At 46.3% G+C, this 24,070-nt stretch overlaps 1 protein-coding gene across 1 annotated transcript in view; it reads left to right on the plus strand.

Moving 5' to 3' along the window:
• Nucleotides 1–6,865: 6,865 nt before the first annotated feature.
• Nucleotides 6,866–24,070, plus strand: part of GNG4 (G protein subunit gamma 4) — a 29,481-nt gene continuing 12,276 nt past the window's right edge. The window contains exon 1 of the mRNA XM_068982891.1: nucleotides 6,866–6,964. Coding sequence (XP_068838992.1) covers nucleotides 6,866–6,964 — 99 coding nt within the window. The remainder of the gene's footprint in view (nucleotides 6,965–24,070) is intronic.

A 24,070-nucleotide genomic window follows, 5' to 3' on the forward strand; every position in this document is an offset into this window, starting at 1 on the left:
TTGGCTCTGGGAACCCAGGCATCCATGTACCTCTGTGCACCAGGGCCTCCTCCCAGCCCATGGCCACCTGGTAGATCTTCCCAGGCCCCCGCAGTGAGACCACAGCATTTTATTTAGGGATGAGTATGTTTTCTTCAGGGGGAAAAAAAAGCTTTGGAAAACATCATGGTAACATTTAGTGCTATTAAAAAGCAGTGTTTTTTGCCATGTGTAAAATAGATGCTAGTGGGAAGCTGCTGTATAGCATGAGGAGTTCAACTCGGTGCTCTGTGATGACCTAGAGGGGTGGGATGGTTGGGTGGGAGGGAGGTCCAAGAGGGAGGGGATACATGTATATGTACAGCTGATTCACATGTTGTACAGCAGAAAGTAACACAACATTGTAAGCAATTATCCTCCAGTTAAAGAAAAAGAGCATGTTTCAGCAACCAGATCAAGGAAGCCAGTGAGGAGCTGGGTTCCTGGCCATACCAACACCTGTCCTCCTTTGAAAAGCAGCGATGATCCTATAGCCCCTCAAGGGACCAGAGCAGCTGGTGGGCCGACATCTGCAAGACGCTCCAAGCATCAGAGGGAAGACACTATGTGCAAATGCCAAGTGGATGAAATCAATACAGCTTTTTCCTGATATGTGGTCTCTTAAAGTGCCACCAGACTTAATCGTCTGAAAGAGGAGTCCCCAAAGCTGGAAGGGACTGTGGCTCACATTGAGGGTCAGGAGAGCAGTGACCCCCCCACCCCCCACCTTCACTACCAACTCAGGTGTCTTGGGGAAAGTCTCGTTGTCTTGGGCTCAAGATCTAGTCCAACGGAGGACTTCTCCACCTGCAAGGCACATGTGAATGACTCGGGTTAATGTGGATTCCATGCAGGCCTGGGTGGGGCTGAGATCCTGCGCCCATCCCCCAGCTCCCAGGGCTGCTGCTGTGGGTCCCTCCCTGCCCTGCTGATGGAGTGTGTGTCCTAAGAGGTCTAGCTGGGACCCCACGTGACTCAGATGCACAGCAAAGCCTGCGAGCCAGTGGACTCGCGCCTCGCTTGGAAGGCTTAGGATGTCAGGATCTCTCTGCAGAGCAGAGAGGGAAAGGAGGTCCGGGTCGCTGAGGTGGGACCAGCTCCACGAGAAAACATCCCTGGTCAGGGAAGTCTTAGGTACGGCCACTATCTGGCTCCTCATCTGGAGGGTCCCTAGGACATGTCTGTCCGTCTGGCTGGAGGGTCTCTAGGACATGTCTGTCCGTCTGTCTGGCTGCCTTTGGAAGATTATTGTGGGAATGGGGATTCCTGGTGGAAAACCCGCTGGACCCTCCTTGGCGTCTCTAGTTAGGACCCCGCTGGGCCCCCACAGTTGACTGATCCCGTGCCACTTGGAAAACCAGTAACTCGAAAACAGACGCTGAAGTGGGTCTTGAGGGGACTGTTAGCAAAGTGAAAAAAACAAGGAAATAGGCCAAAAATTTCTTTTTTCAAATTTATTAATGTTTACAATGTTGTGTTGATTTCTGCTATACAGCAAAGTGATTCAGACATATATATGTTCTTTTTCAAATTCTTTTCCACTATGGTTTATCTTGGGATATTGATTATAGTTTCCTGTTTTATACAGTAGGACCTTGTTGTTTATCCATCCTATATATAATAATTTGCATCCATTAATCCCAAACTCCCAATCCATCCCTCCCCCTTCCCCTCAGCAGCCACAAGACTGTCCTCTGTGTCTGTCAGTTTGTTTTGTATATTTTACACAAATGTAAGTTCATTTGTGTTATAGTTTAGATTCCACATATAACTGGTAACAGTAAACTCTTTCTGACTTAGTTAACTTAGTGCAATAATCTCTGGGTTCATTCATGTTGCTGTAAATGGCATTATTTCATTCTTTTTTATGGCTGAGTAATATTCCACTGTATGTATGAACCACATCTTCTTTATCCAGTCTGTTGATGCACATTTACCTCGTTTGCATGTCTTAGCTGTTGTAAATAGCACTTCTGTGAACACTGGGGTGCATGTATCTTTTCAAATTACAGCCCCCAAAGGGTTTTCTAACAGCAGAAAATGAGAAAACAAAACAGGAAAGGAGATGAGAATAAGACTCCAGAAAAGCCTAACAGCTTTAGGGGGTGGGAAACGTCTAGATGTAACAAATTACTGTGACAGGAAGAAACAATCGCCTTGGAAACAGAAGGCACTGGTGTCTGTGAAGCCATACAAATGGCCAAACACCTCAAACCAAAACACATTTGGAGGCCCCTCCAGCCTGGGGCTTAAACAGCATGTGAGTCTAGCCTGGCTTTGTTTTCGCTTTGTTTCTGGGGTTTCCTTTAGGATCTCTGATGAAAGTAAAAGAGGAGAGTGAAAAAGTTGGCTGAAAATTCAACATTCAAACAAACCAAGATCATGGCATCTGGTCCCATCACTTCATGGCAAATAGATGGGGAAACAGTGGAAACAGTGAGAGACTTTATTTTCTTGGGTTCCAAAATCACTGCAGATGGTGAGTGCAGCCATGAAATTAAAAGACTGTTGCTCCTTGGAAGAAAAGCTATGAACAAACCTAGACAGCATATTAAAAAGCAGAAACATTACTTTGCCAACAAATGTCTGTATAGTCAAAGCTATGGTTTTTCCAGTAGTTAAGTATGGATGTGAGAGTTGGATCATAAAGCTGAACACTGAAGAATTGATGCTTTTGAGCTGTGGTGTTGGAGAAGACTCTTGAGAGTCCCTTGGATAGAAAGAAGATCAAACCAGTCAATCCTAAAGGAAATCAGTCCTGAATAGTCATTGGAAGGACTGATGCTGAAGCTCTAATACTTTGGCCACCTGATGTGAAGAACTGACTCATTGGAAAGACATTGATGCTGGGAAAGATTGACTGCAGAAGGAGAAGGGGACGACAGAGGATGAGATGGTTGGATGGCATCATCGACTTGATCAACATGAGTTTGAGCAAGCTCCAGAAGTTGGTGATGGACAGGGAAGCCTGGCATGCTGCAGTCCATGGGATCCCAAAGAGTCGGACATGACTGAGCAACTAAACTAAACTGAAAGGAAATCAACCCTGAATATTCATTGGAAGAACTGATGCCGAAGCTCCAATACTTTGGCCACCTGATGATGTGAAGAGCCAACTCACTAGAAAAGACCCTGATGCTGAGAAAGATTGAGGGCAGGAGGAGAAGGGGGCGGCAGAGAATGAGATGGTTGGATGATATCACTGACTCAATGGACAGGAGTTTGAGCAAACTCCAGGAGATAGTGAAGGACAGGGAAGCCTGACGTGCTGCCGCCCATGTGGTCACAGAGAGTCAGATAGGACTGAGAAACAACAACACTGGGATCCCAGGAGATGGGTGCTGCTGGGAAGGGTGCTGGGAGTTCTGGGAGAGGGAGTTCCATTGTCCCAGAGTCGTCCTTTCTGGAGGAGGGAGTATGTGTTAGTCACTCAGTCATGTCCTACTCTTTGTGACCCCATGAACTGTAGCCCGACAGGTTCCTCTGTCCATGAGGATTCTCCAGGCAAGAATTCTGGAGTGGGAAGCCATTCCCTTCTCCGGAGGATCTTCCTGACCCAGGGATCAAGCCCGAGTCTCCTGCAGGAAGGCTTTTTGCCATCTGAGCCACTGTGGGAAGCCCCAGAGGAGGGAAATTGAAGGGAAGTTGCTCAGTGGTGTACAACTCTTTGCAATCCCATTGACTATAGCTTACCAGATGCCTCCGTCCATGGAAATTTCCAGGCAACAGTACTGGAGTGGATAGCCATTTCCTTCTCCAGGGGATCTTCCCAACCCAGGGATTGAACCCAGGTCTCCCACATTGTAGGCAGATGCTTTACCATCTGAGCCACCAGGGAAGCCAATTTTCTCCATCTTCACATTTTTCTACAATGGGGATGTTGTTACAGAATTTAAGATAATATAAACTGTTTGTTTGGCAGAGGTCTGCCAGTGAGTGGGGGTGGGGGAGGCCCCTGGTGGTCTGTGGCCTCCGGATGTTCCCTTGTGCTCTTTGTCAGCTTGGGGACTTCTCTTCCCGCCTTTAGCTCACCATCTACCCTGTGGCCTGCTCCAGGAGAGACAGCTGCTGGCCACGAGGACAGGACTTCAAGGGACAGGCTGTCTGGGGATAGGCTGGCTCCTGCCGCATTGGTGACCCATCTCTGGTTGTGCTTCCAGGCGAGCGCACAGCAGGGCCCTGACGCAGCCTCTCTTCTGTCGACTGTCAGCTACTCCTGCCGCCAGCTGGTCCCCGGCCCAGGCCTGTCACTGTGCCATCTCTCAGCAGGTGAGGACGTGAGGGGCCCTGTCCAAGAACAGGTTCTCTGGAGGGCAGGGGTCACTGCTGGCAGTGCACGTGTGGGCCTGGGGTGAGACTGGCTGTCGGGACCCTCGATGTGTGGCCAGGTCCTCACGCCATCACTGCATCCTCAGCCCCAGTGTAAGGCCTTGTGAAGGCTGTTTCACCCTTCATTTCATGTTATCCCTCGTGTGAGTGGGTGATGGGGGAGCAGCAGGAGATACAAGCCACCTCCATGGGTTGCTGGCCTTGGCCTGGAGATCAAGCTGTGTCCTTCCCCATCTAGGAACAGAGACATTATTCAGGCCAGCATCCTTGGCCAGCTACTTGCTATGATAAAGGGGATGGAGGGGGGTCAACCACCACCACCGCCTGCCCCCCCGAGTATAAGCTGCTCAGTCCCTTCAGGCCGAAGGCAGTAGCTGTCTTTCAGAGATTTCCTAGAGAGACAGACTGCAGAGCTCTGCCAGCCAACATTTCACAAGGGTCTGTGGAGATAAGGCATGTTAGGGAGGATGGCTGAAAAGGCACGATGACATCCACTCATCCAGAAACTTAAGACTGTCCTGAGTCAGGTCAGATCAGCAGCAGTGGGGACTGAAGCATCGTGCGCTGCCCTGCCCCCGACTCTGAGTTTACCAAATTACACACCACGAAGTGTGGCCGTCAGAACCTCCCCAGGCAAGCTGTGTGAGTGTATCCATGTGCCCGAGGAGAAAGATGCCTGACCACACACACTCACACACATTGTCACACTCGTACACCTGTGTGCATACTCACCCCCCCACCCATACATCTTTATACCCTCACACCCACACCCCACTCACCTGCACACACACACACCCCCTCACTTACAGTCACACAAATCCTCATACCTAGACACGCACACACAGTAAGAGCCCCCTCCTCCTTCTCTGCCCTCCCCCGCTTCTTCGTTTCTTCACTCCTACAGATCCTGGCCTCAGCTTCCTCTAACTAGCCCCCTGGGTCCCCGACACCCCCAAGTCCCCTAACTTCTGAAAGCCCCAAGCTGGTGATAAGGAAAGAGAAGGATGGATTCAGAAATGGGGCAGGAGGATTAGGGCCTGAAGGCAATGATTTCAAGGCCCCTTTCCCCTTGTCAGTTGGGCTGGGGAGGCTTGGAATTGGCCTGCATCTTCTCCCTCCTTTTGTGTGGACACAAGGATGCATAAACACACACATCCACACGGGGACCGCTGCACACACAGGCCTGCAGAGTATGCCTGTCAGGCACGTGGGCGCAGGCAGGGACACAGCCCCGTGTGCAGGGACACATGCAGAAATGCACACACATCTCTGTAGAGTAAGGGGTGAGCAGCTGCGCCCCCGAGTTTCAAAACTCCCAACTCCTCCTGCTTCTCCTCTTCTTGTTGAATAAAAGTTTGCAACCAAGAGAGGAACACAGCCCTGTTAACTTTGACTTCGGTGGCTGCCACGTATCACAACAGGCAAGTTCTATTTTTCAAACATCGTCTGGGAATAAATGAAGTCGACGTCAGGCCTCATCTGGGCCAGAGAGTCATCGCTTGAATGAGGAAACCCAGAGTGTGGTCTGCACATCCCGGGACTGGCCCAGGCCCCTCACACCTCCCTGCGCACTATACAAAACCACTGTCGCCTGCGAGACCCACCCCCAGCTCTCAGGCCTGACCGCATAGGTCTCCAGGAGTTTCTCGTTAAACGGGGTAACAGTAACCTATGGCGTGTGCTTTCCTGAAGAAAAGTTAGCATCACAGGTGTCTTCCGTGCTTGGGATAGGGGATGGAGGTGTGTGTGTGTTATTTAAAAACAATATAAACTTTTTGGAATAATAGCAAATTAAAATGAATGATAAAGCAAACTCTTGCAGGGGAAACTTGTGCTTTGCACTATAAACAGCTAGGGGGCGCTCTGTGAGAGGAAAGAGCCCTGAGCGAAGCGTCAGCGCTTTGCGTTTGGGTCCTAGACCAAGAGGTCTTGGCTGTGGGAAGAAGCTCTTGGCTTCATTTCTCTGCTTTTTGCTCTTTCTTATGTGCAAAACAAAACTCAGACTGTTTTGCCAACTTGTAGAGATGCTTGAGGAATGAGTGAACGAATGTGTATGGCAGTGGTGGACTTCCCTGGTCGTCTGGTGGTTAAGACTCTGCGCTTCCGCCCCAGGGGGCACGGGTTCAATCCCCGGTCAGCGAACTAAGATCCCACATGCCACGCAGCAAAAAAAAAACAAATGTGTATGAAGATGAGTTATTATAACAAATCACTGGACAGATGTCAGGGTATTCCTTATGGCAGTGGGGTATAAGGATAGGAGGAAGACATGGGCTTCTGCTGCCAGGCTTTCTCAGCCCCGGCGACAGGGAGCGGATGACAGGTGGCCCCAGAAGCCCGTGTCTTGCTCCCATCACTCAGATGACCCTCTGACCCCAGGAGGGTCTGCTCCCGTGGCTCCCCAACCCGGACAGAGAAGCTGCAGAGGATGGGAGAGGGAGACAGTTGAGGGGGGCTCTGCTTTCAGACAAGCAACGCTTCCAACCTCCTTAGCTTTGGTTGTTCCAGGGGCAGCAGAATGAAAGAAGGCATGTCCAATAACAGCACCGCCAGCATCTCCCAAGCCCGGAAGGCTGTGGAGCAGCTGAAGATGGAAGCCTGCATGGACAGGGTGAAGGTAAGCGTCAGGCCCGCCTGCCCTCTGACCAGCACTCCGCTCACAGCAGTCCCCCCACGTCCAAAGCAGCCGCGTGAGAGTGAACACGTCACCCCGTAGGGCATCCAGCCGACACTGGCAGCTGTAACATTTACAGACGAGCGTTTGCTCCAGAGTTCCAAGCATGCCCGAGGAGCCAAGGGATGCAAAATACACAGTGTGCGTGAATTCCATAAGGAGTCGCCTAAAATAGACCCATGTTCATCTCAGCTCTCTTTAACTCAGTTGTCATGCCCATAAGCGAGAGAGGGAGTTGAACCATGCGATCCATCATAGTTTTCCTGCCTGGTCCAGTGACTCAGAGATGAGACAACATCAGGTATTTTGATAGGGGTGCTGGGGGAAGTGCCACGTCGAATCATGTCTGCGTTTGTCAGCTGCTCCTTGGGGGAAAGGGAAGGAGGGTACCAGCCTCCTCCCACCCTGTTCACTTCACTTCACTGAGGAGCGGAGATATCTTCACGCTGGGGGAACAAAGCCAGCTCTTCCCCAGATGCCACTTGAAAGGGAGCAGGAGGCCAGGCGGAGCAAGTGGCCCTGAGATGCAGCTTAGTTAGGTTCATTGACTCGAATGGAGCTGGAAGTGCATCGGGCATCTCACAGCAGAAAACACCAGTCCATTGTGTCTGTGCCCTGTGGGGACATAAAACCAGGGCTCTCACCCAAACAGGACAGAATCCGTGGGGCAGCGGGTGACTCCTAATGCCCTCTGTTGGTGGAGCAAGCAGTCCCTCCTCGAGGCTCCCACTGCCCAGAGCTATGACCAGATAACACCAGCTCCATCAGTCGGCCTCCATCCATCCCCCTCCCCAGGGAGCTTTGGGCACCAGCTAGCCAAGGAGGCAGCAACATGCCCAGTAAGTGACACGACGCATACGAAGCAAGAAGGGAATGCAGGATGACACCCATTGGTCCAAGTGGACTGGCTGTATCTCCACATACTGATACCAGCTACAAATAAAACATCTTTAATCCCTAGGCTAGAGGAGGGAGCAAGAAAAGAAACAGTTCTAAAGAGGAGGAGCCCAGTGGTGTAGAAATGGGGCTAAGGATGAGCGTTGCAGGCGCTAGTGGTTCAAAGGCAGGACAGACTTTTGGTGAGAGGACAAGGATGCGAGGGGATGCACTCGTTGGACAGAGATCCCTGAGCACCCGCTCTGCCCTTGGCACGGCCCTGGGCTGGAAAACCAAATGGAATGTTCCCATTACGTTGCTCAGAGAAGACTTCCTGGAGCCATGAGCTGGGGGTTGGTTGCGAAGTGATATGGGGGTGGAGGGAAGGCTAGTATGAGCTGACTGAGGCTCATTGCGAGCACTTGGACTTGACAGAGAAGCCGGTTGTGCTGGGAGGGCAGCTGTGTGCACAGGAACAGCTGGTGCACAGCTGGGGCCGTGGGATGACCTAACCGCAGTCAATAACGTTGCCAGAGGCCAGGGGCCAGCAGAAGCCATTGGCAGGGAGTTCTGGTTTGTCAAGGAAGATGCTCTCCATGGTAACAGATCCTCTCGTGACCATCAGCACCCCAGGAGTCATGGTGGAGTATGTGTCCCCATGCGGAAGGGCTCTTCAGGAGTCCCTGCAGGATATGTCAGTCTCCCAGAGAAGGAGCGGAGGTCACAGGGCCGCTCAGAGTCCAGTGTGCTATTCGGGTGGTGTCACGGGCCGGGCAGTCCCGTTCTTGCAGTTCTGGGTTGTGGAACTGCAGCTCCTTGATCTCGTGAGAGGCCTCCCGGGGCCCCTACAGCCTCTGTGGTGATTACAGGGCCCATGACAGGTCTGGTTCTGAGCTGGCAGAGTTTGATCCCTGAAGAGATGATCCGGGGCTGCCTGAGGACAGAGGTGGCCCCCGGAACCACATCCCAGCGAGAGCTGCGCAGTCACATGTGGTTTTTGTTTGTGCTCACACAACCTCAAATATTAAGTTTTTAAAATCGTGATTAGATACACGTATAGTACAGGGAACTCTTTTCAGTACCCTGTAATGACCCATATGGGAAAAAGAATCTAAAAAAGAGTGGATATTTGTGTCTATACAACTGATTCACTTCGCTGTACTGCTGCTGCTAAGTTGCTTCAGTCGTGTCCAACTCTGTGTGACCCCACAGACGGCAGCCCACCAGGCTCCCCCGTCCCTGGGATTCTCCAGGCAAGAACACTGGAGTGGGTTGCCATTTCCTTCTCCAATGCATGAAAGTGAACCGTGAAAGTGAAGTCACTCAGTCGTGTCCAGCTGTTTGCAACCCCATGGACTGCAGCCTACCAGGCTCCTCCGTCCATGGGATTTTCCAGGCAGGAGGACTGGAGTGGGGTGCCATCACCTTCTCCACTTTGCTGTACACCTGACACTAACACATTGTAAATCAACTATGTGCTGTGCTCAGTCGCTCAGTCATGTCTGACTCTTTGCGACCCCATGGACTGTAGCCCACCAGGCTCCTCTGTCCATGAGGATTCTCCAGGCAAGAATACTGGAGTGGATTACCATGCCCTCCTCCAGAGGATCTTCCTGACCCAGGGATTGTATCCAGGTCTCCTGCATTGCAGGCAGATTCTTTACTGTCTGAGCCACCTATACTCCAATAAAGTTTTTAAAATAATAATTTTTTTTTAAAATCTATATGTACTTCATTCATTGTAAGTACAGGGAAGATTCAACATGTATGGCTTCCCCAAAAACAGAAAGCTTAGAAAATAATACTCAGGATTCTAACAAAAATGAAGAGCACATAAAGACGACTTGGAAAATGTTTCGGTCCCTTGGAAAAGAACACCCATAACCTGATTCTTACTCTCACCCATTGGAGGCTCGAGCAATATAAAACTCTATCGGGAAAGCATATACATGGCATGGATCATCAAATAGGGAAAATTTGTTGAGAAATAAAGGCAGATATCAGCTAAGCAAAGTAGAAGAGGCTTATGTGAAGAAAATGGTCTCCAGAGCCAACCTGTCCAGCCCGAGAGAAGACTTCAGCTCCAGAGAAGTCGTCGTCCCCTGGAGGAGGCACAGAGGCCCGGAGGAGGCACAGAGGCCCTGAGCAGGCCAGGCCCCAGGCCTCAGGAAGGCTGCTGGGAGCTCCTGCTCCACTGGGCACCGCTCAGGGTGCCCTGACTCTCCTGCCACTGGGCCAACCCCATGGACTGTCCTGGCAGACCCTGGGGAAGGATGGACACCCTCAGTGAACTGGTAGCTCTCAGCCAGCGATCAGGAAGCTGACATTTGCCAAGCAGTGCTAGGCCCAGCTCTCTCACGCACCTTCAGTAGATAAACAGCTATGTTTGTGCTCACATCACCCAGAAGGGTTGCCTTTAGGCTGACATTAATTTTGTCAACCTAAGCTTGATTTGCTGACTGTTGACAGATCACCCTGTTCCGCATCAGCCTCCTTTCTTTTTCTGATTTTGTTTGTTTATCGTTGGGTGTGCTGGGTCTTTGTTGCTGCGTGCAGGCCTTCTCTGGTTGCAGTGAGCGGGAGCTGCTCTTCATTGTGGGGCGTGGGCTTCTCATTGCGAGGCCTTCTCTGGTTGTGGAGCACGGGCTTAGTTGCCCCACGGCTCGTGGGATCTTCCCAGACCAGGGATCAAACCTGTGTCCCCTGATTTGACAGGTAGATTCTTAGCCGCCTGACCACCAGGGAAGTCCCCATCAGCTGCCCTTCTATAGACTACTGAAAAAAGTAGGGCGGGTCAAGAAGAGTGGCAGGTGATGAGTGGGCTAAAAAGTTACCCAAAGTCATGGCAGCAGTAATGAAATTAGTGCTGAAAGTATTGACATAAAAGAAGAGGGATTCTATCGCGAGAAATAACGACAGGTGTTGACAATCCTTCTCCATCGCAGGTATGAAAAATTTGGTGAAAACAGTTTGGAAAAGGAGAATAGCTTTAGAGAAAGACTTATTCCCATTTACTTTTGGTCTTGGAGATTTTCTTGTTTGATGGTTAAAGGGAAAGCAGGTACATGATTTAAAAATATTTTAGTTAGAAAATACAAAGACCCCAAAACTGAATTTTTATGGGTGTTTAAGATAGAGGTTACATATGCCGTGCTTATTCCATTTAGAACTTTTCTGCAAACCATAAGTGAGAGATAGAGAATTAGACACACCCTGAAGCATTCTTAAGGCTCCTCAAGGAGAAAGGGAGAAATTGAAATGAGAATGTGAGAAAGTGGGTATCTGTATCTAGGGGCATTACATCTTACTTTGAAAATAATGCAATTTGTCTGTTCCTGCAAATGACACTTATTTTAGAAAAATTTGGAAAATATAGAAAAGTATAAAGAAAATTTAAACTATAGCCTCTGTATTTTCATGGGTTTCCATCTAGCTGTTTACTTATCAACTATACCTAGTTTTCTTATAAAATTGTTATGTACATTTTGTTGACAAAAGTTCAATTAACAATCAAGTTAAGAAAAAAGGAAACTTTATTTGAGCCAGCTGAGGCTGATAACCTAGGAGACAGACTCTCAGAAGCTCTGAGCACTATTCTACCCGTTAAAAGTAGAAGATACAGTCACATGCATTTTCAAGAGAAAGGATCATACCTCAAAATGACATATTGGTATTTTACATAGGGTTAACCGAGGTTAGAGAGTCCAGGTAAACAGGTAGGCAGGGAGCAGCAAGTCACCATGATCCCCTACAGCACTGGAAAAGAACACTATTCTTTTAAGAAGTTATATTCCTAGCATCAGAAGAAAGGGGGCGAAGTGCTCTTTACAGGTGAGCAAGCATTCCCATCTTTGAGGTGCTCTGGTTAATGTTTAATGCAAATACACACTGCACATTAGGGAGGAGGCCCAGAGAGAGAGAATTTTGTGTTTGATTTATCTTGCCTTAAAATGTAAAATTTAGTTCATCAATTTATTACTTTTTGCAATTTGATTTATCATTGACCAGTATACTGTGATTATATATCCAGGTCAGTAAATACTCTCCTAAAATGTACATCTTTAGTATCTTTATCATCTGATGTGCAGTTATTTAACTGGTCCCCTATTCTTGGGTATTTCCATTCTTTCCATTTTTTCAGCATTACTTCCTTTATTTTTCAGTTGAAGTAGGGTTGATTTACAATATTATGTTATTTTCAGGTGTATAGCAAACTGATTCAATTATGTGTATATATGTCGGACTATTTTCCATTGTGGTTATTAAAAGATATTGAATATAGTTCCTTGTGCCACACAGTAAATCCTTGTTATCTATTTTATGTATAGTAGTGTGTATCTGTTAATCCCATACTCCTAATTAATCCCCCCCTGCCCTACTCTTTTCCTCTTTGGTAACTATGAGTTTGTTTTCTCTGTAAGTCTGTTTCTGTTTTGTATATAGAGTCATTTATATTATTTTTGTATATAAAATCATTTGTATTGTGGAAGGGAAAGTCACTCAGTCATGTCCAACTCTTTGCAACCCTGTGGACTATACAGTCCATGGAATTCTCCAGTCCAGAATATTGGGGTGGGTAGCCTTTCTCTTCTCCAGAGGATCTTCCCAACCCAGGGATCGAACCCAGGTCTCCCACACTGCAGGCGGATTCTTTACCGGCTGAGCCACAAGGGGAGGCTGTGTTACTTTGTAGATACTTAGCGTGTTATTCCCTAACTCCATGCATGCTGCTGCTGCTGTCACTTCAGTTGTGTCCGACTCTGTGCAACCCCACAGACGGCAGCCCGCCAGGCTCCCCCGTCCCTGGGATTCTCCAGGCAAGAACACTGGAGTGGGTTGCCATTGCCTTCTCCAGTGCATGAAAGTGAAAAGTGAAAGGGACGTCGCTCAGTCGCATCCCACTCTTAGCGACCCCATGGACTGCAGCCCACCAGGCTCCTCTGTCCATAGGATTTTCCAGGCAAGAGTACTGGAGTGGGTTGCCATTGCCTTCTCCGCACGTTGCTGCAGATGGCAATATTTCATTTTTTTTAGTGGCTGAGTAATATTCCATCACGCACACACGTACATCCATATATCACGTCTTCTTAAGCCCAGCTGTCTATTGATGGGCACTTGGGTTACTTTCATGTCTTGGCTATTTTAAATAGTGCTGCAGTGAACATTGGGGTGCATGTATCTTTGCAAATTGTAGTATTGTTTATTTGTGGGATCTTAAATGATGTAAATAAACTTATAGGCCTACAGACATAGAAAACAAACTTGTGGTTGGGGCAGGAGAGGGATAAATTAAGAGTTTGGGGTTAACAGAGAGCTACATCACTACCTATGAAATAGATAACCAACAGGGACCTCCTGTGTAGCCCAGGGAGCTCTACTCAGTATTTTGTAAAAACCTATAAGGGGAAGGAATCTGAAAAACAGATATAAATGTTTGTACAACTGAATCACTTTGCTGTACACCTGAAATGAATACAACATTATAAATCAACTATACTTCAATAAAAAATAAAATTAAGGGGCAAAGAGTATAACACATGCTACAGAAAATCAAAATTAGTGACATAGAGAACAGACTTAAGAGACTCTCACAGTAAGCAGAAGAAAAAGACACAGATCAGTGCAGTCAGAGGATGATAGAAATAAGACCGACGACAACATTTCAGTGTTGAATGCTGATGTTCCTGGCAGAGAGGCCAGATGAAACAGAAAATACTCCTGAGGAAAGACTATTGAAAGGAAGAGCTCATCGTATTCCAGAAAAGAACATAACAGAAAATAAGCAACCCTGAAATACACGTACAGCTGAGGTTGAAAGTGAAAGTGTTAGTCGCTAAGTCGTGTCCTACTCTTGGCAACCCTGTTGACTCTAGCCCACCAGGCTCCTCCGTCCATGGACTTCTCCAAGCAAGAACACTAGCAGGGTAGCCATTCACTTCTCCAGGGGATCTTCCCGACCCAAGGTCGAAAACCTGGGTCTCCTGCGTGGCAGGCAGATTCTTTACCATCTGAACCACCAGGGAAGCCCACAGCGGAGGTTACTTAATCTTGAATGGGCCCATCAAATGTACTGACAGGGGAAGCTATCATTTGGGACAAACACACCTGACTTAACCCGTGTTGGATGCTTGAATCTTCACACTGACTTCAGATGTGGGTGCTACTGGTACCGCAGTCTTCAGACAGGAAAACCTAGGCCCACAGTTGTTATGTGATGAATGGGGGATACCAACCCAGATCCTGGATCATCATTAAACTATGGTGTCCCCCTAGAAAGGGCAGAAATATCAGTCTGGACAACACTGTATCTCAGTTGAGAAGATGCCAGCCTAAAATTCTATAAAAAATTCTAAAATTCTGCAAAGAATTTGCTACCCAGCCAAACGGTCATGTATGTCCTAGGCAATGTAAGTGTTCAGACACGTCCAGCTCTGTGACCCCATGGACTGTAACCCATCAGGCTTCTCTGTCCCTGGGATTCTCCAGGCAAGAATACTGGAGTGAGTTGCCATTTCCTCCTCCAGGGGATCTTCCCAACCCAGAGCTCCAACCCAAATCTCTTGTGTTTCCTACATTGGCAGGTGGATTCTTTACCACTCACACCACCTGGGAAGCTCACAGGCAATATAAATATATTCTCAATTAGACAAGAAAGTTAAATATAATGCAAATACTTCTTTTCTTTTGCAAAATTACTTCATTTTACACAATTGAATTTCATGAAAGAAGGTACCAATGTGCATCATGGTGATATTTATTAATGTTAGGACTGTAAGAAAGTTTCTGGGGAAATTGCCACTAGATCAGGAGCTGCTTCGAGCAGGGGTGAGTGTCATCCAGTCTTGGGATCCCACTCACTCCATGGGTCATAGAAAGTCACACTGAAGGATGGACTGGCTTAGAACAGCCCAGATCAGTAGCAGAGAATTAGGGTCAGGTGAGGCCATCCACGTGTCATCAACTTCATTCCTACCAAAAAGGCACAGAAAACTGCAGCTACGCCGGCTTAGATGTCACAAATAAAGCAACAGCTGCCAGCATGCTTTTTGGATCAGGGTGAAGAAACGAAGGCCCTACTTTGGGGTAGATGTCCACTCTTGCTGCGTGAGGTTTCTAACTTTCTGCTGAGCTGCCAGGACCACTTCAGTGTCACCTGCCCCACCCATCTTCTGGGCAAGGATCCTTCAGCTGAAAGCCCAGCCTTTTAAAGGAGCTGGACTTGCAAGGTTAGCCCTCTGAAGAACTTGCGCCTGGCTCAGTGAAGAACTCTTCAGAACATCAAAAGGGCTTCCCTGGTGGCTCAGATGGTAAAGAATCCACCTGCAGTGCAGGAGACCTGGGTTCAATCCTTGGATCGGAAGATCCCCTGGGAAAGAGAATGTCAGCCCACTCCAGTATTCTTGAATGGAGAAATCCACAGACAGAGGAGCCTGGGGGGCTACAGTCCATCGGGTCACAAAGAGTCGGACATGACTGAATGACAAGCACTTCCCTTTTTCAAGAAATAAAGGTCCTACTTTGGGGCAGATGTCCACTCTTGCCCTGTGAGGTTTCTAACGTTGTGCTGAGCTGCTAGGACCACTTCAGGGTGATCTACCCCACCCATCTTCTGGGAAAGGGTCCTTCAACTGAAAGCTCAGCCTCTTAAAGGAGCTGGACTTGCAAGCTTAGCCCTCTGAAGAGTCTGCTCCCAGCCCAGTGAAGAGCTCTTTAGGACGTCAAAAGCCCCGTGTTCATTGGTGAGACAATAGCTGAGGCCCACTTGACCTCAGTATCCCTTTGGACAGCACCAGTCACTGCCGACAGCCAAACATCTAGGCGTTCTTGATTTGTTTCTTCAAGTCACCGAAGCCTTTTTCCACCAGCTTCAAAGTCTCCTCTCTATAAGCCTTCGTTAGAGTCCATCCAGTTGTATCCTTGGGCTCCCACTCATATTACAGGAGAGATGAAACTGAAATATCAGCAGTGGTGTTAAAACGTTCTTCTTCACCTCACACGCATCAGGATGGCTACTGTCACCAAAACAGAAAACAACACATTGGAACCTTGGGGCTGCTGCTGCTGCAGCTAAGTCGCTTCAGTCGTGTCCGACTCTGTGCGACCCCACAGACGGCAGCCCACCAGGCTCCCCCGTCCCTGGGATTCTCCAGGCAAGAACACTGGAGTTGGTTGCCATTTCCTTCTCCAATGCATGAAAGTGAAAAGTGAAAATGAAGTTGCTCAGTCATGTCTGACCCTCAGTGACCCCATTTACTGCAGCCTTCCAGGCTCCTCCGTCCATGGGATTTTCCAGGCAAGAGTACTGAAGTGGGATGCCATTGCCTTCTCTGACCTTGGGGCACTATTTCCAAGAATGTGAATGATGCGGCCACTAGGAAAAACAGTATGGAATTTCCTCTAAAAAATTTTTTTTAAAAGAATTACTCCTAGGATATATCAATTCCACTTGTTAGTATGCATCCCAAGGAACTGAAATCAGGCTCTTTCAGAGGGATTTGTACACCCAGTTCATAGCAGCATTATTCAGAAACGCTATGAGGTAGACGCAACCTAAGTGTCCATCAGCAGATTAATGGATAAACAAACTGTATACAGGCAGACCTTGGAGATGTTACAGGTTTGATTAAAAGGCCACCACAGTAAAGCAACGAAGTGAGTCACAGAAATGTTTTGGTTTCCTAGTGCATATAAAAATTATGGTTACACTATACTGTTTTGTGTCAAGTGTGTAATAATATTGTGTATAAAAAATGTTACATAAATTTAAATTTAAAAGCACTTTATTGCTAATATTGCTCATCATCGTCTGACAATACTTGGTTGTCACAAATCTTCAATTATTAATAATAAAAATGCTATACCTATGAAGTGCTAAAAAGTGAAGCACAATTAATGAGATATGTCTGTATATCTACACAGCAGAATAGTATTCAGCTTGAGAAAGAAAGTAATTCTGTCACTGTTTTTGAAGAAAGCAAACTTAATTCTAATTTCAATTAGATAAATAAATGTGTGAGAATATCCAGAAATTTTAAAAAAAAGAAGTGTATATATTTGAGGAGGAAGACCTGGGAGAAATATCAATAACCTCAGATATGCAGATGACACCACCCTTATGGCAGAAAATGAAGAGGAACTAAAGACCCTCTTGATGAAGGTGAAAGAGGAGAGTGAAAAAGCTGGCTTAACACTCAACATTCAAAAAACTAAGATCATGGCATCCGGTTCCATCACTCATGGCAAATGGATGGAGAAAAAATGGAAACAGTGGCAGATTTTATTTTCTTGGGCTCCAAAATCACTGCAGACAATGACTATAGCCATGAAATTGAAAGATGTTTGCTCTTTGGAAGAAAAGCTGTGACAAACCTAGACATTGTTACTAAAAAGCAGACATCACTTTGCCAACAAAGGTTTGTATAACCAAAACTATGTTTTTTCTCGTTATCATGTATGGATGTGAAAGTTGGACCATAAAGAAGGCTGAGTGTCAAAGAAATGATGCTTTCAAGTTGTGGTGCTGAAGAAGATTCTTGGAAGTCCCTTGGACAGCAAGAAGCTCAAACCAGTCAATCCTAAAGGAAATCAAGCCTGAATATTCATTCAAAGGACTGATGCTGAAGCTCCAATACTTTGGCCACCTGATCCAAAGAGCCAACTCATTGGAAAGGGCCCTGATGCTGGGAAAGATTGAGGGCAGGAGGAAAAGGGGGCAACATAGTATGAGATGGTTGGATGGCATCACCGACTCAAGGGGCATGAGTTTGAACAAACTCTGAGTGAGAAATAGTGAAGACAGGAAAGTCTGGTGTGCTGCAGTCCATGGGGTCACAAAGAGTTGGACATGACTTAGCAACTGAACACAATCTATGTAGAATATTCCTACAAGTTTATTATAAAACTGTAGTATTTAAAAATTTATAATACTCCTTTAGGAATAGATCAACAGAAAAAAATAGGAAGTCCCTAAATAGGCTAAGTGTATTGGGAATTTGAAGTACAATCCAGATGGCATCTCAGCTCAGTAGAGAACAGATTATTAATGTTGATAGAAATTGCTAACTCTGTTGAAAATGAAGTTGTGTACCACTAGTTTTATCCAGATAAGTATCAGATGGGTTGTATTTGGCTGCTGCTGCTTAGTTGCTTCAGGCGTGTCCAACTCTGTGCAGCCTGTGGGCTGTAGCCCGCCAGGCTCCTCTGTCCATGGGATTCTCCAGCCAAGAGTACTGCAGTGGGTGGCCATGCCCTCCTCCAGGGGATCTTCCTGACCCAAGGATCAAACCCAGGTCTCCTGCATTGCAGGCAGATTCCTTACTGCTGATTCACCACGGAACCCTATATTTGTCTGCTAGCGCTGGCATAACAGAATACCACAGAATATGTGGCTTAAACATCAGAAATGTATTTTCTCACCTTTCTGGAAGCTGGAAGTCCAAGGTTAAGGTGTTGGCAACTTAGTTGCCAATTTAGACACTTGAGCAGTCTGCTGAAGCCTCTCCTGTGGCAGACAGCTAGCTGCCTTCTCACTCTGTTCTCACACAGCCTTTCCTCTGTGCTCATGTGAAGACCCTTCTAGGGTCTCTTCTTATTAACTCATGCAAGTGGTCATGTATGGATGTGAGAGTTGGACTGTGAAGAAAGCTGAGCGCTGAAGAACTGATGCTTTTAAACTGTGGTGTTGGAGACGACTCTTGAGAGTCCCTTGGACTGTAAGGAGATCCAACCAGTCCATTCTGAAGGAGATCAGCCCTAGGATTTCTTTGGAAGGAATGATGCTGAAGCTGAAACTCCAGTACTTTGGCCACCTCATGCGAAGAGTTGACTCATTGGAAAAGACTCTGATGCTGGGAGGGATTGGGGGCAAGAGGAAGAGGGGACGACCAAGGATGAGATGGCTGGATGGCATCACTGACTCGATGGACGTGAGTCTGAGTGAACTCCGGGAGTTGGTGATGGACAGGGAGGCCTGGCGTGCTGCGATTCATGGGGTCACAAAGAGTCAGACACGACTGAGCGACTGAACTGAACTGAACTGAATCCTGTTTGATTCAGGTCCCACCCTTATGACCTCATCTAGCCTGAATTATAGTCATTCTTTCTTAATCTGTAGGGGATTGTTTCCAGGATCTTCCTTAGATACCAAAGTTCAAGAATGCTCAAGTTCCATTTATAAAATGGGGTAGTATCTGCATATAACCCACACTCGTCCTATCATATAGGTTTTAAAAAACACTTATTTGGCTGTGCCAGTCCTTCGTTGTGACGTGGTATCTTTAGCTGTGGCGTGTGAACTCTTAGTCACAGCATCTGGGATCTAGTTCCCTGACCAGAGATTGAACCTGGGCCCCCTACGTTAGGAGCACGGAATCTCAGCCACTGGACCACCAGGGAGGTTCCTCATATACTTTAAATCATCTCTAGATTACTTATCATACCTAATACAATGTAAATGCTATGTAAATATTGTAAATACAACATACATGCTGTGTACATACTTCCTGGTGTGCAGCAAATTCAAGTTTTGCTTTTTGGAACTTCCTGTTTTTCTTTTTTCCCCCAAAACATTTTCAGTTCATTGTTGGTTGAATCCACTGATACAAAATCCATGAATACAGAGGGCCAGCTATCTCTGTGGAGGCCCTGTCTCTAAATACAGTTAGACTGGGAATATTGACCTTAAAAATAAAAGTCAGCTATTTTACCAGCAAAGATGGACTCATTTGGAAATAGCAGAGACTTGCAATTCAGGAAGATCATGCTACAGCAGAAACTATGGGCAAGTCCAACAAACAAAGGAGAAGAATATTATTTTACAGAGAAAAAGGAGAGTTCAGAGTGATGGTAGTTTCTCACTGGCCAAGTGGCTGGGGTGGTGGATTTCTTGTAGGAGATTCCATGTTCCTCTTTTCCTGTTGGGGCTTATAACTGATGGTTCTTTTCTGTTGAGGATTCTTCTGCTGGTGTTTGAAACTGAAATGCTTCCTATAATTGCCTTGCACAGTTCTGCCTGAGAGCTCCCCCTTCTGGCTTCCTCGCTCCATTTTAATAAGGCTGGTAAAGGCTGCAGCCCATGGGCTCGCTAAGTTGGACACGACTGAGCGACTTTACTTTCACTTTTCGCTTTCTTGCCTGGAGGATTCCACGGACGGGGGAGCCTGGTGAGCTGCTGTCTGTGGGGTCGCACAGAGTCGGACACGACTGAAGTGACTTACCGAAAGAACCTGCCTGCCAGTGCAGGAGACATAAGAGATGTGGGTTCCATCCCTGGGTCAGGAAGATGCCCTGGAGGAGGTCATGGCAGCCCACTCCAGTGTTCTTGCCTGGAGATTCCCCTTTGTTAATGTTTTCAAGGGTTATGGCTTCAACATGAGTCTGGGGAAACATATTTCAGTCCATAACTTTAATCAAAGATGTAAATATTCCAAAACCATAAAAGTACTTGTAAAATAGAGCAAATATTTTATATAATATTAGTTTGGGAAGGCCAAGCATATTACAAAATCTACAGTTCATTAAATAAAAGTTTTAACTGCATTTTACAAAAATTCTATATGGTAAAAATCTTCAGATCAACAAATTAAGAGAAACATTTGCTACCTGAGTAATAGAAGGTTAATATTGTTACATTTAATTTCTCTAAAAAAATAAGATAAAAAACAGCCTCCCTTTTAAGAAAAAATAAAGCAGATAAAAAGGATCCTCCCTTTTTTTAAAAAAAGTGCACAACCGACATGAATAGGCAGTCTGAAAAGGAGACATGTAAAGGGTCAAATATATGAAGAGACATTTAGCTTCAAAAATAATACAAGAGGAACTTCCTGGCGGTCCAGTGGTTAAGACCCTGCAGTTCTACTGCAGGAGGCACTGCAGGTTTGATCCCTGGTCGGGGAACTAAGATCCTGCCAGCTGCATGGCATAGCCAAAATAATAAAAATAAAAAAGAAAATAACACAAGAATTATGCCTGCAAAAAACAGTGAGATGCACTTGGGGAAGGAAAAAACTGAGATCCAGACTATTGATGTTTTTAATTGTCGCTGAAATCCCATATCATTATCAACTGTTAAAGGAAGTGAGCAGTTTTTTGATAGTTGGAGTGGAAACCTACAGTCTTTCCAAAGAGTGGTTTGGAATATGTATCAGAATGTTCATTATACATACTCTGACCCAGCACTCTCTCTTCTAGGGATTACCCAAAGGAGACAATCTCACAATTAATGAAGGACTGTGAGAATTTCATCAGAACACTATTATAATGTCAAAAAATTATATTTTTGTCCATCAGTAGGGATTGGTTGGGCTTCCCTGGTGGCTCAGACAGTAAAGAATCTGTCTGCAATGCAGGAGACCCGGGTTCAATCCCTGGGTCAGGAAGATCCCCTGGAGAAGGGAATGGCAACCCACCCCAGTATTCTTGCCTGTAGAATCCCATGGACAGAGGACCCTGGAGGGCTACAGTCCATGGGGTTGGAAAGAGTTACAGACAATTGAGCAACTAAGCATACACACGGATTGGTTAAATAGTGTTACCCAACAAAAAATTAATCAGAAAGAAAGGGAAGATTTTATTGGGACCGAATTGAGGATTATAACCCGGGAAGAGCACCTCAGAAAGCTCTGAGAACTGTTCTCAAATAATGTGTTATTGACAGTTTACATAATCCTGGTCTGCAAGTACAAAGTGGTGGGTCATGTGACCCCTATAAGGTCAAGAAGGAATGTTATCTTGGAGGAGTTGTCTTACTGATGCTTGTACATGAGTACATTGATGGTTGGATCGCATCACTGACTCAATGGACATGAGTTTGAATAAACTCCAGGAGTTGGTGATGGACAGGGAGGCCTTGCGTGCTGCAGTCCACGGGGTCGCAAAGAGTCAGACACAACTGAGCGACTGAACTGAACTGAACTTGTTGATGCTAGGAGAATGTTGCACTTCATGGTTGAGCAGGTATTTCTGCCAAAGGGGAGGTTTGTGCAATGCATCATACACAATGCAGTGGGGAGAGAGAGACAGCCAAATGGCAGAGAAAAATTTTTGTGTCTTAAGTTTTTCTTGTCTTGCCATAAAATACGAATTTTATTTCATCTAAGTTATATACAGTGTTACACGGTATCATCTGATTAAATGATGTACATCTGTGTGCGCTGAGTGATTATAAAAGCACATTGCTGAACAGCATGTGAGATTATATGTACAAAGATGGGTAGTGAGATGTCGGTAAAGATGTTCACCAAATGTTCTCTCCAAGTGGCAGGGTTTCTGTTGATTTCTACTTCCATCTTTGTCCTTTGGGGTAATTTTACAAACAAATAAGGATTATTATTGTTATAAAGGCAGTAAAGCTATTTCCAAAAGTCAAGTTCTTCCTGGAAATCATGCCCCCTGCAGAAGTGCCGGCTCCCCTAGCACTCACTCACTCCCTCCTCTGAACTTCTTTTTCTTATAGTTATTTATTTATTCATCTGTGTTGGGTCTTAGTTGCAGCACAAAGAATCTTTGTTGGGTTATGTGGGATATTTTGTTGTGGTGCACAGACTCTCTGGTTGTGGCGGGCAGGCTTAGTTGCTTCATGGCATGAGGGATCTTAGTTCCCTGACCAGGAACTAAGATCTGCGTCCCCTGCAAGACGCCCCCTGCTTCAAACCTGCATCCTCTGCAAGGCGGATTTTCCACCACTGGCCCACCAGGAAGTCCCTCCTCTGGACTTCTTATCTGTGTAGTACGAGGGCATCTGAAGCAGGAGGGAGCCGCACGAGGTGACCTCCTAGTGCAGGAGACAGAAAAGGGGGCTCCTCTATCTGCTCCATGCAGGATCTCCCCGCCACACCGTCAGCCCAAGCCACTGTATTTCAAACCGGGGAGTGGTTTTTGACTACTGTCAGTTCAGTTGAACGCTTTAATTATTTGTATGTGCATTATTCTTTTTGTATAGAATCTGTATTCCTATCTCTTCAGGATTAACTGCCCAGTGCAAAATATGAGCATATTCTTATGGATACACATTGCATAGAAATCATAACTTATATTCCAGATTGAAGTGGAAATTTGGTTGGGATTGTCTTTATACTAATCATTTCCTCCAGCAGCCTGGATAATCCAGAGCTGTTTGCTGGAGCCAGCGGTAAAGTGTCCAAAAGTTTTCTGACATAGCCCTTTGGGCATCAACATCGTGATTCTTGTTGCACGTGTGTGTTTGAACCAGGGGTTTTTTTCCTCATAATTCTTCTAATAGATACATCTTGAACACATTGTTGTTCAGTCACTAAATTGTGTCTAATTCTTTGAGGCCCCATGGACTACAGCATGCCGGATTCCCTGTCCTTCACCATCTCTCAGAGCTTGCTCAAACTCATGTCCATTGAGTTGGTGGTACCATTCAACCATCTCATCCTCTATCGCCCTCTTCTCCTCCTGCCTTCAATCTTTCCCAGCATGAGGGGCTTTTCCAATGAGTCAGATCTTCGTATTAGGTGGCCAAAATATTGGATCTTCAGCCTCAAACCTTCCAATGAATATTCGGGACTGATTGCTTTTAGGATAGACTGGTTTGAAATCCTTGCAGTCCAAGGGACTCTCAAGAGTCTTCTCCAACACCGCAGTATGAAAGCATCAGTTTTTCCATGCTCAGCCTGTTCTTCATGGTCCAGGTCTCACGTCTGTACATGTTATCCTTATTTTTTAAAGCATTTCCTAAGAGTTGCAGCTGCACTGCCAGTTTGTGAATTCTTTGGAAGGAAAAAAAAATTTTTATGGTTTTATTTTGTCAGGAGATAAAACATGTACTATTAAGTTGGATCATGGAAAAAGCAAGAGAGTTCCAGAAAAACATCTATTTCTGCTTTATTGACTATGCCAAAGCCTTTGACTGTGTGGATCACAATCAACTGTGGGAAATTCTAAAAGAGATGGGAATACCAGACCACCTGACCTGCCTCTTGAGAAACCTATATGCAGGTCAGGAAGCAACAGTTAGAACTGGACATGGAACAACAGAGTGGTTCCAAATAGGAAAAGGAGTACGTCAAGGCTGTATATTGTCACCCTGCTTATTTAACTTATATGCAGAGTACATCATGAGAAACATTGGGCTGGAAGAGACACAAGCTGGAATCATGATTGCCGGGAGAAGTATCAGTAACCTCAGATATGCAGATGACACCACCCTTA

Source organism: Capricornis sumatraensis, chromosome 10 (genome assembly GCF_032405125.1).
Source record: "Capricornis sumatraensis isolate serow.1 chromosome 10, serow.2, whole genome shotgun sequence".
Classification (NCBI taxonomy): Eukaryota; Metazoa; Chordata; class Mammalia; order Artiodactyla; family Bovidae; genus Capricornis; species Capricornis sumatraensis.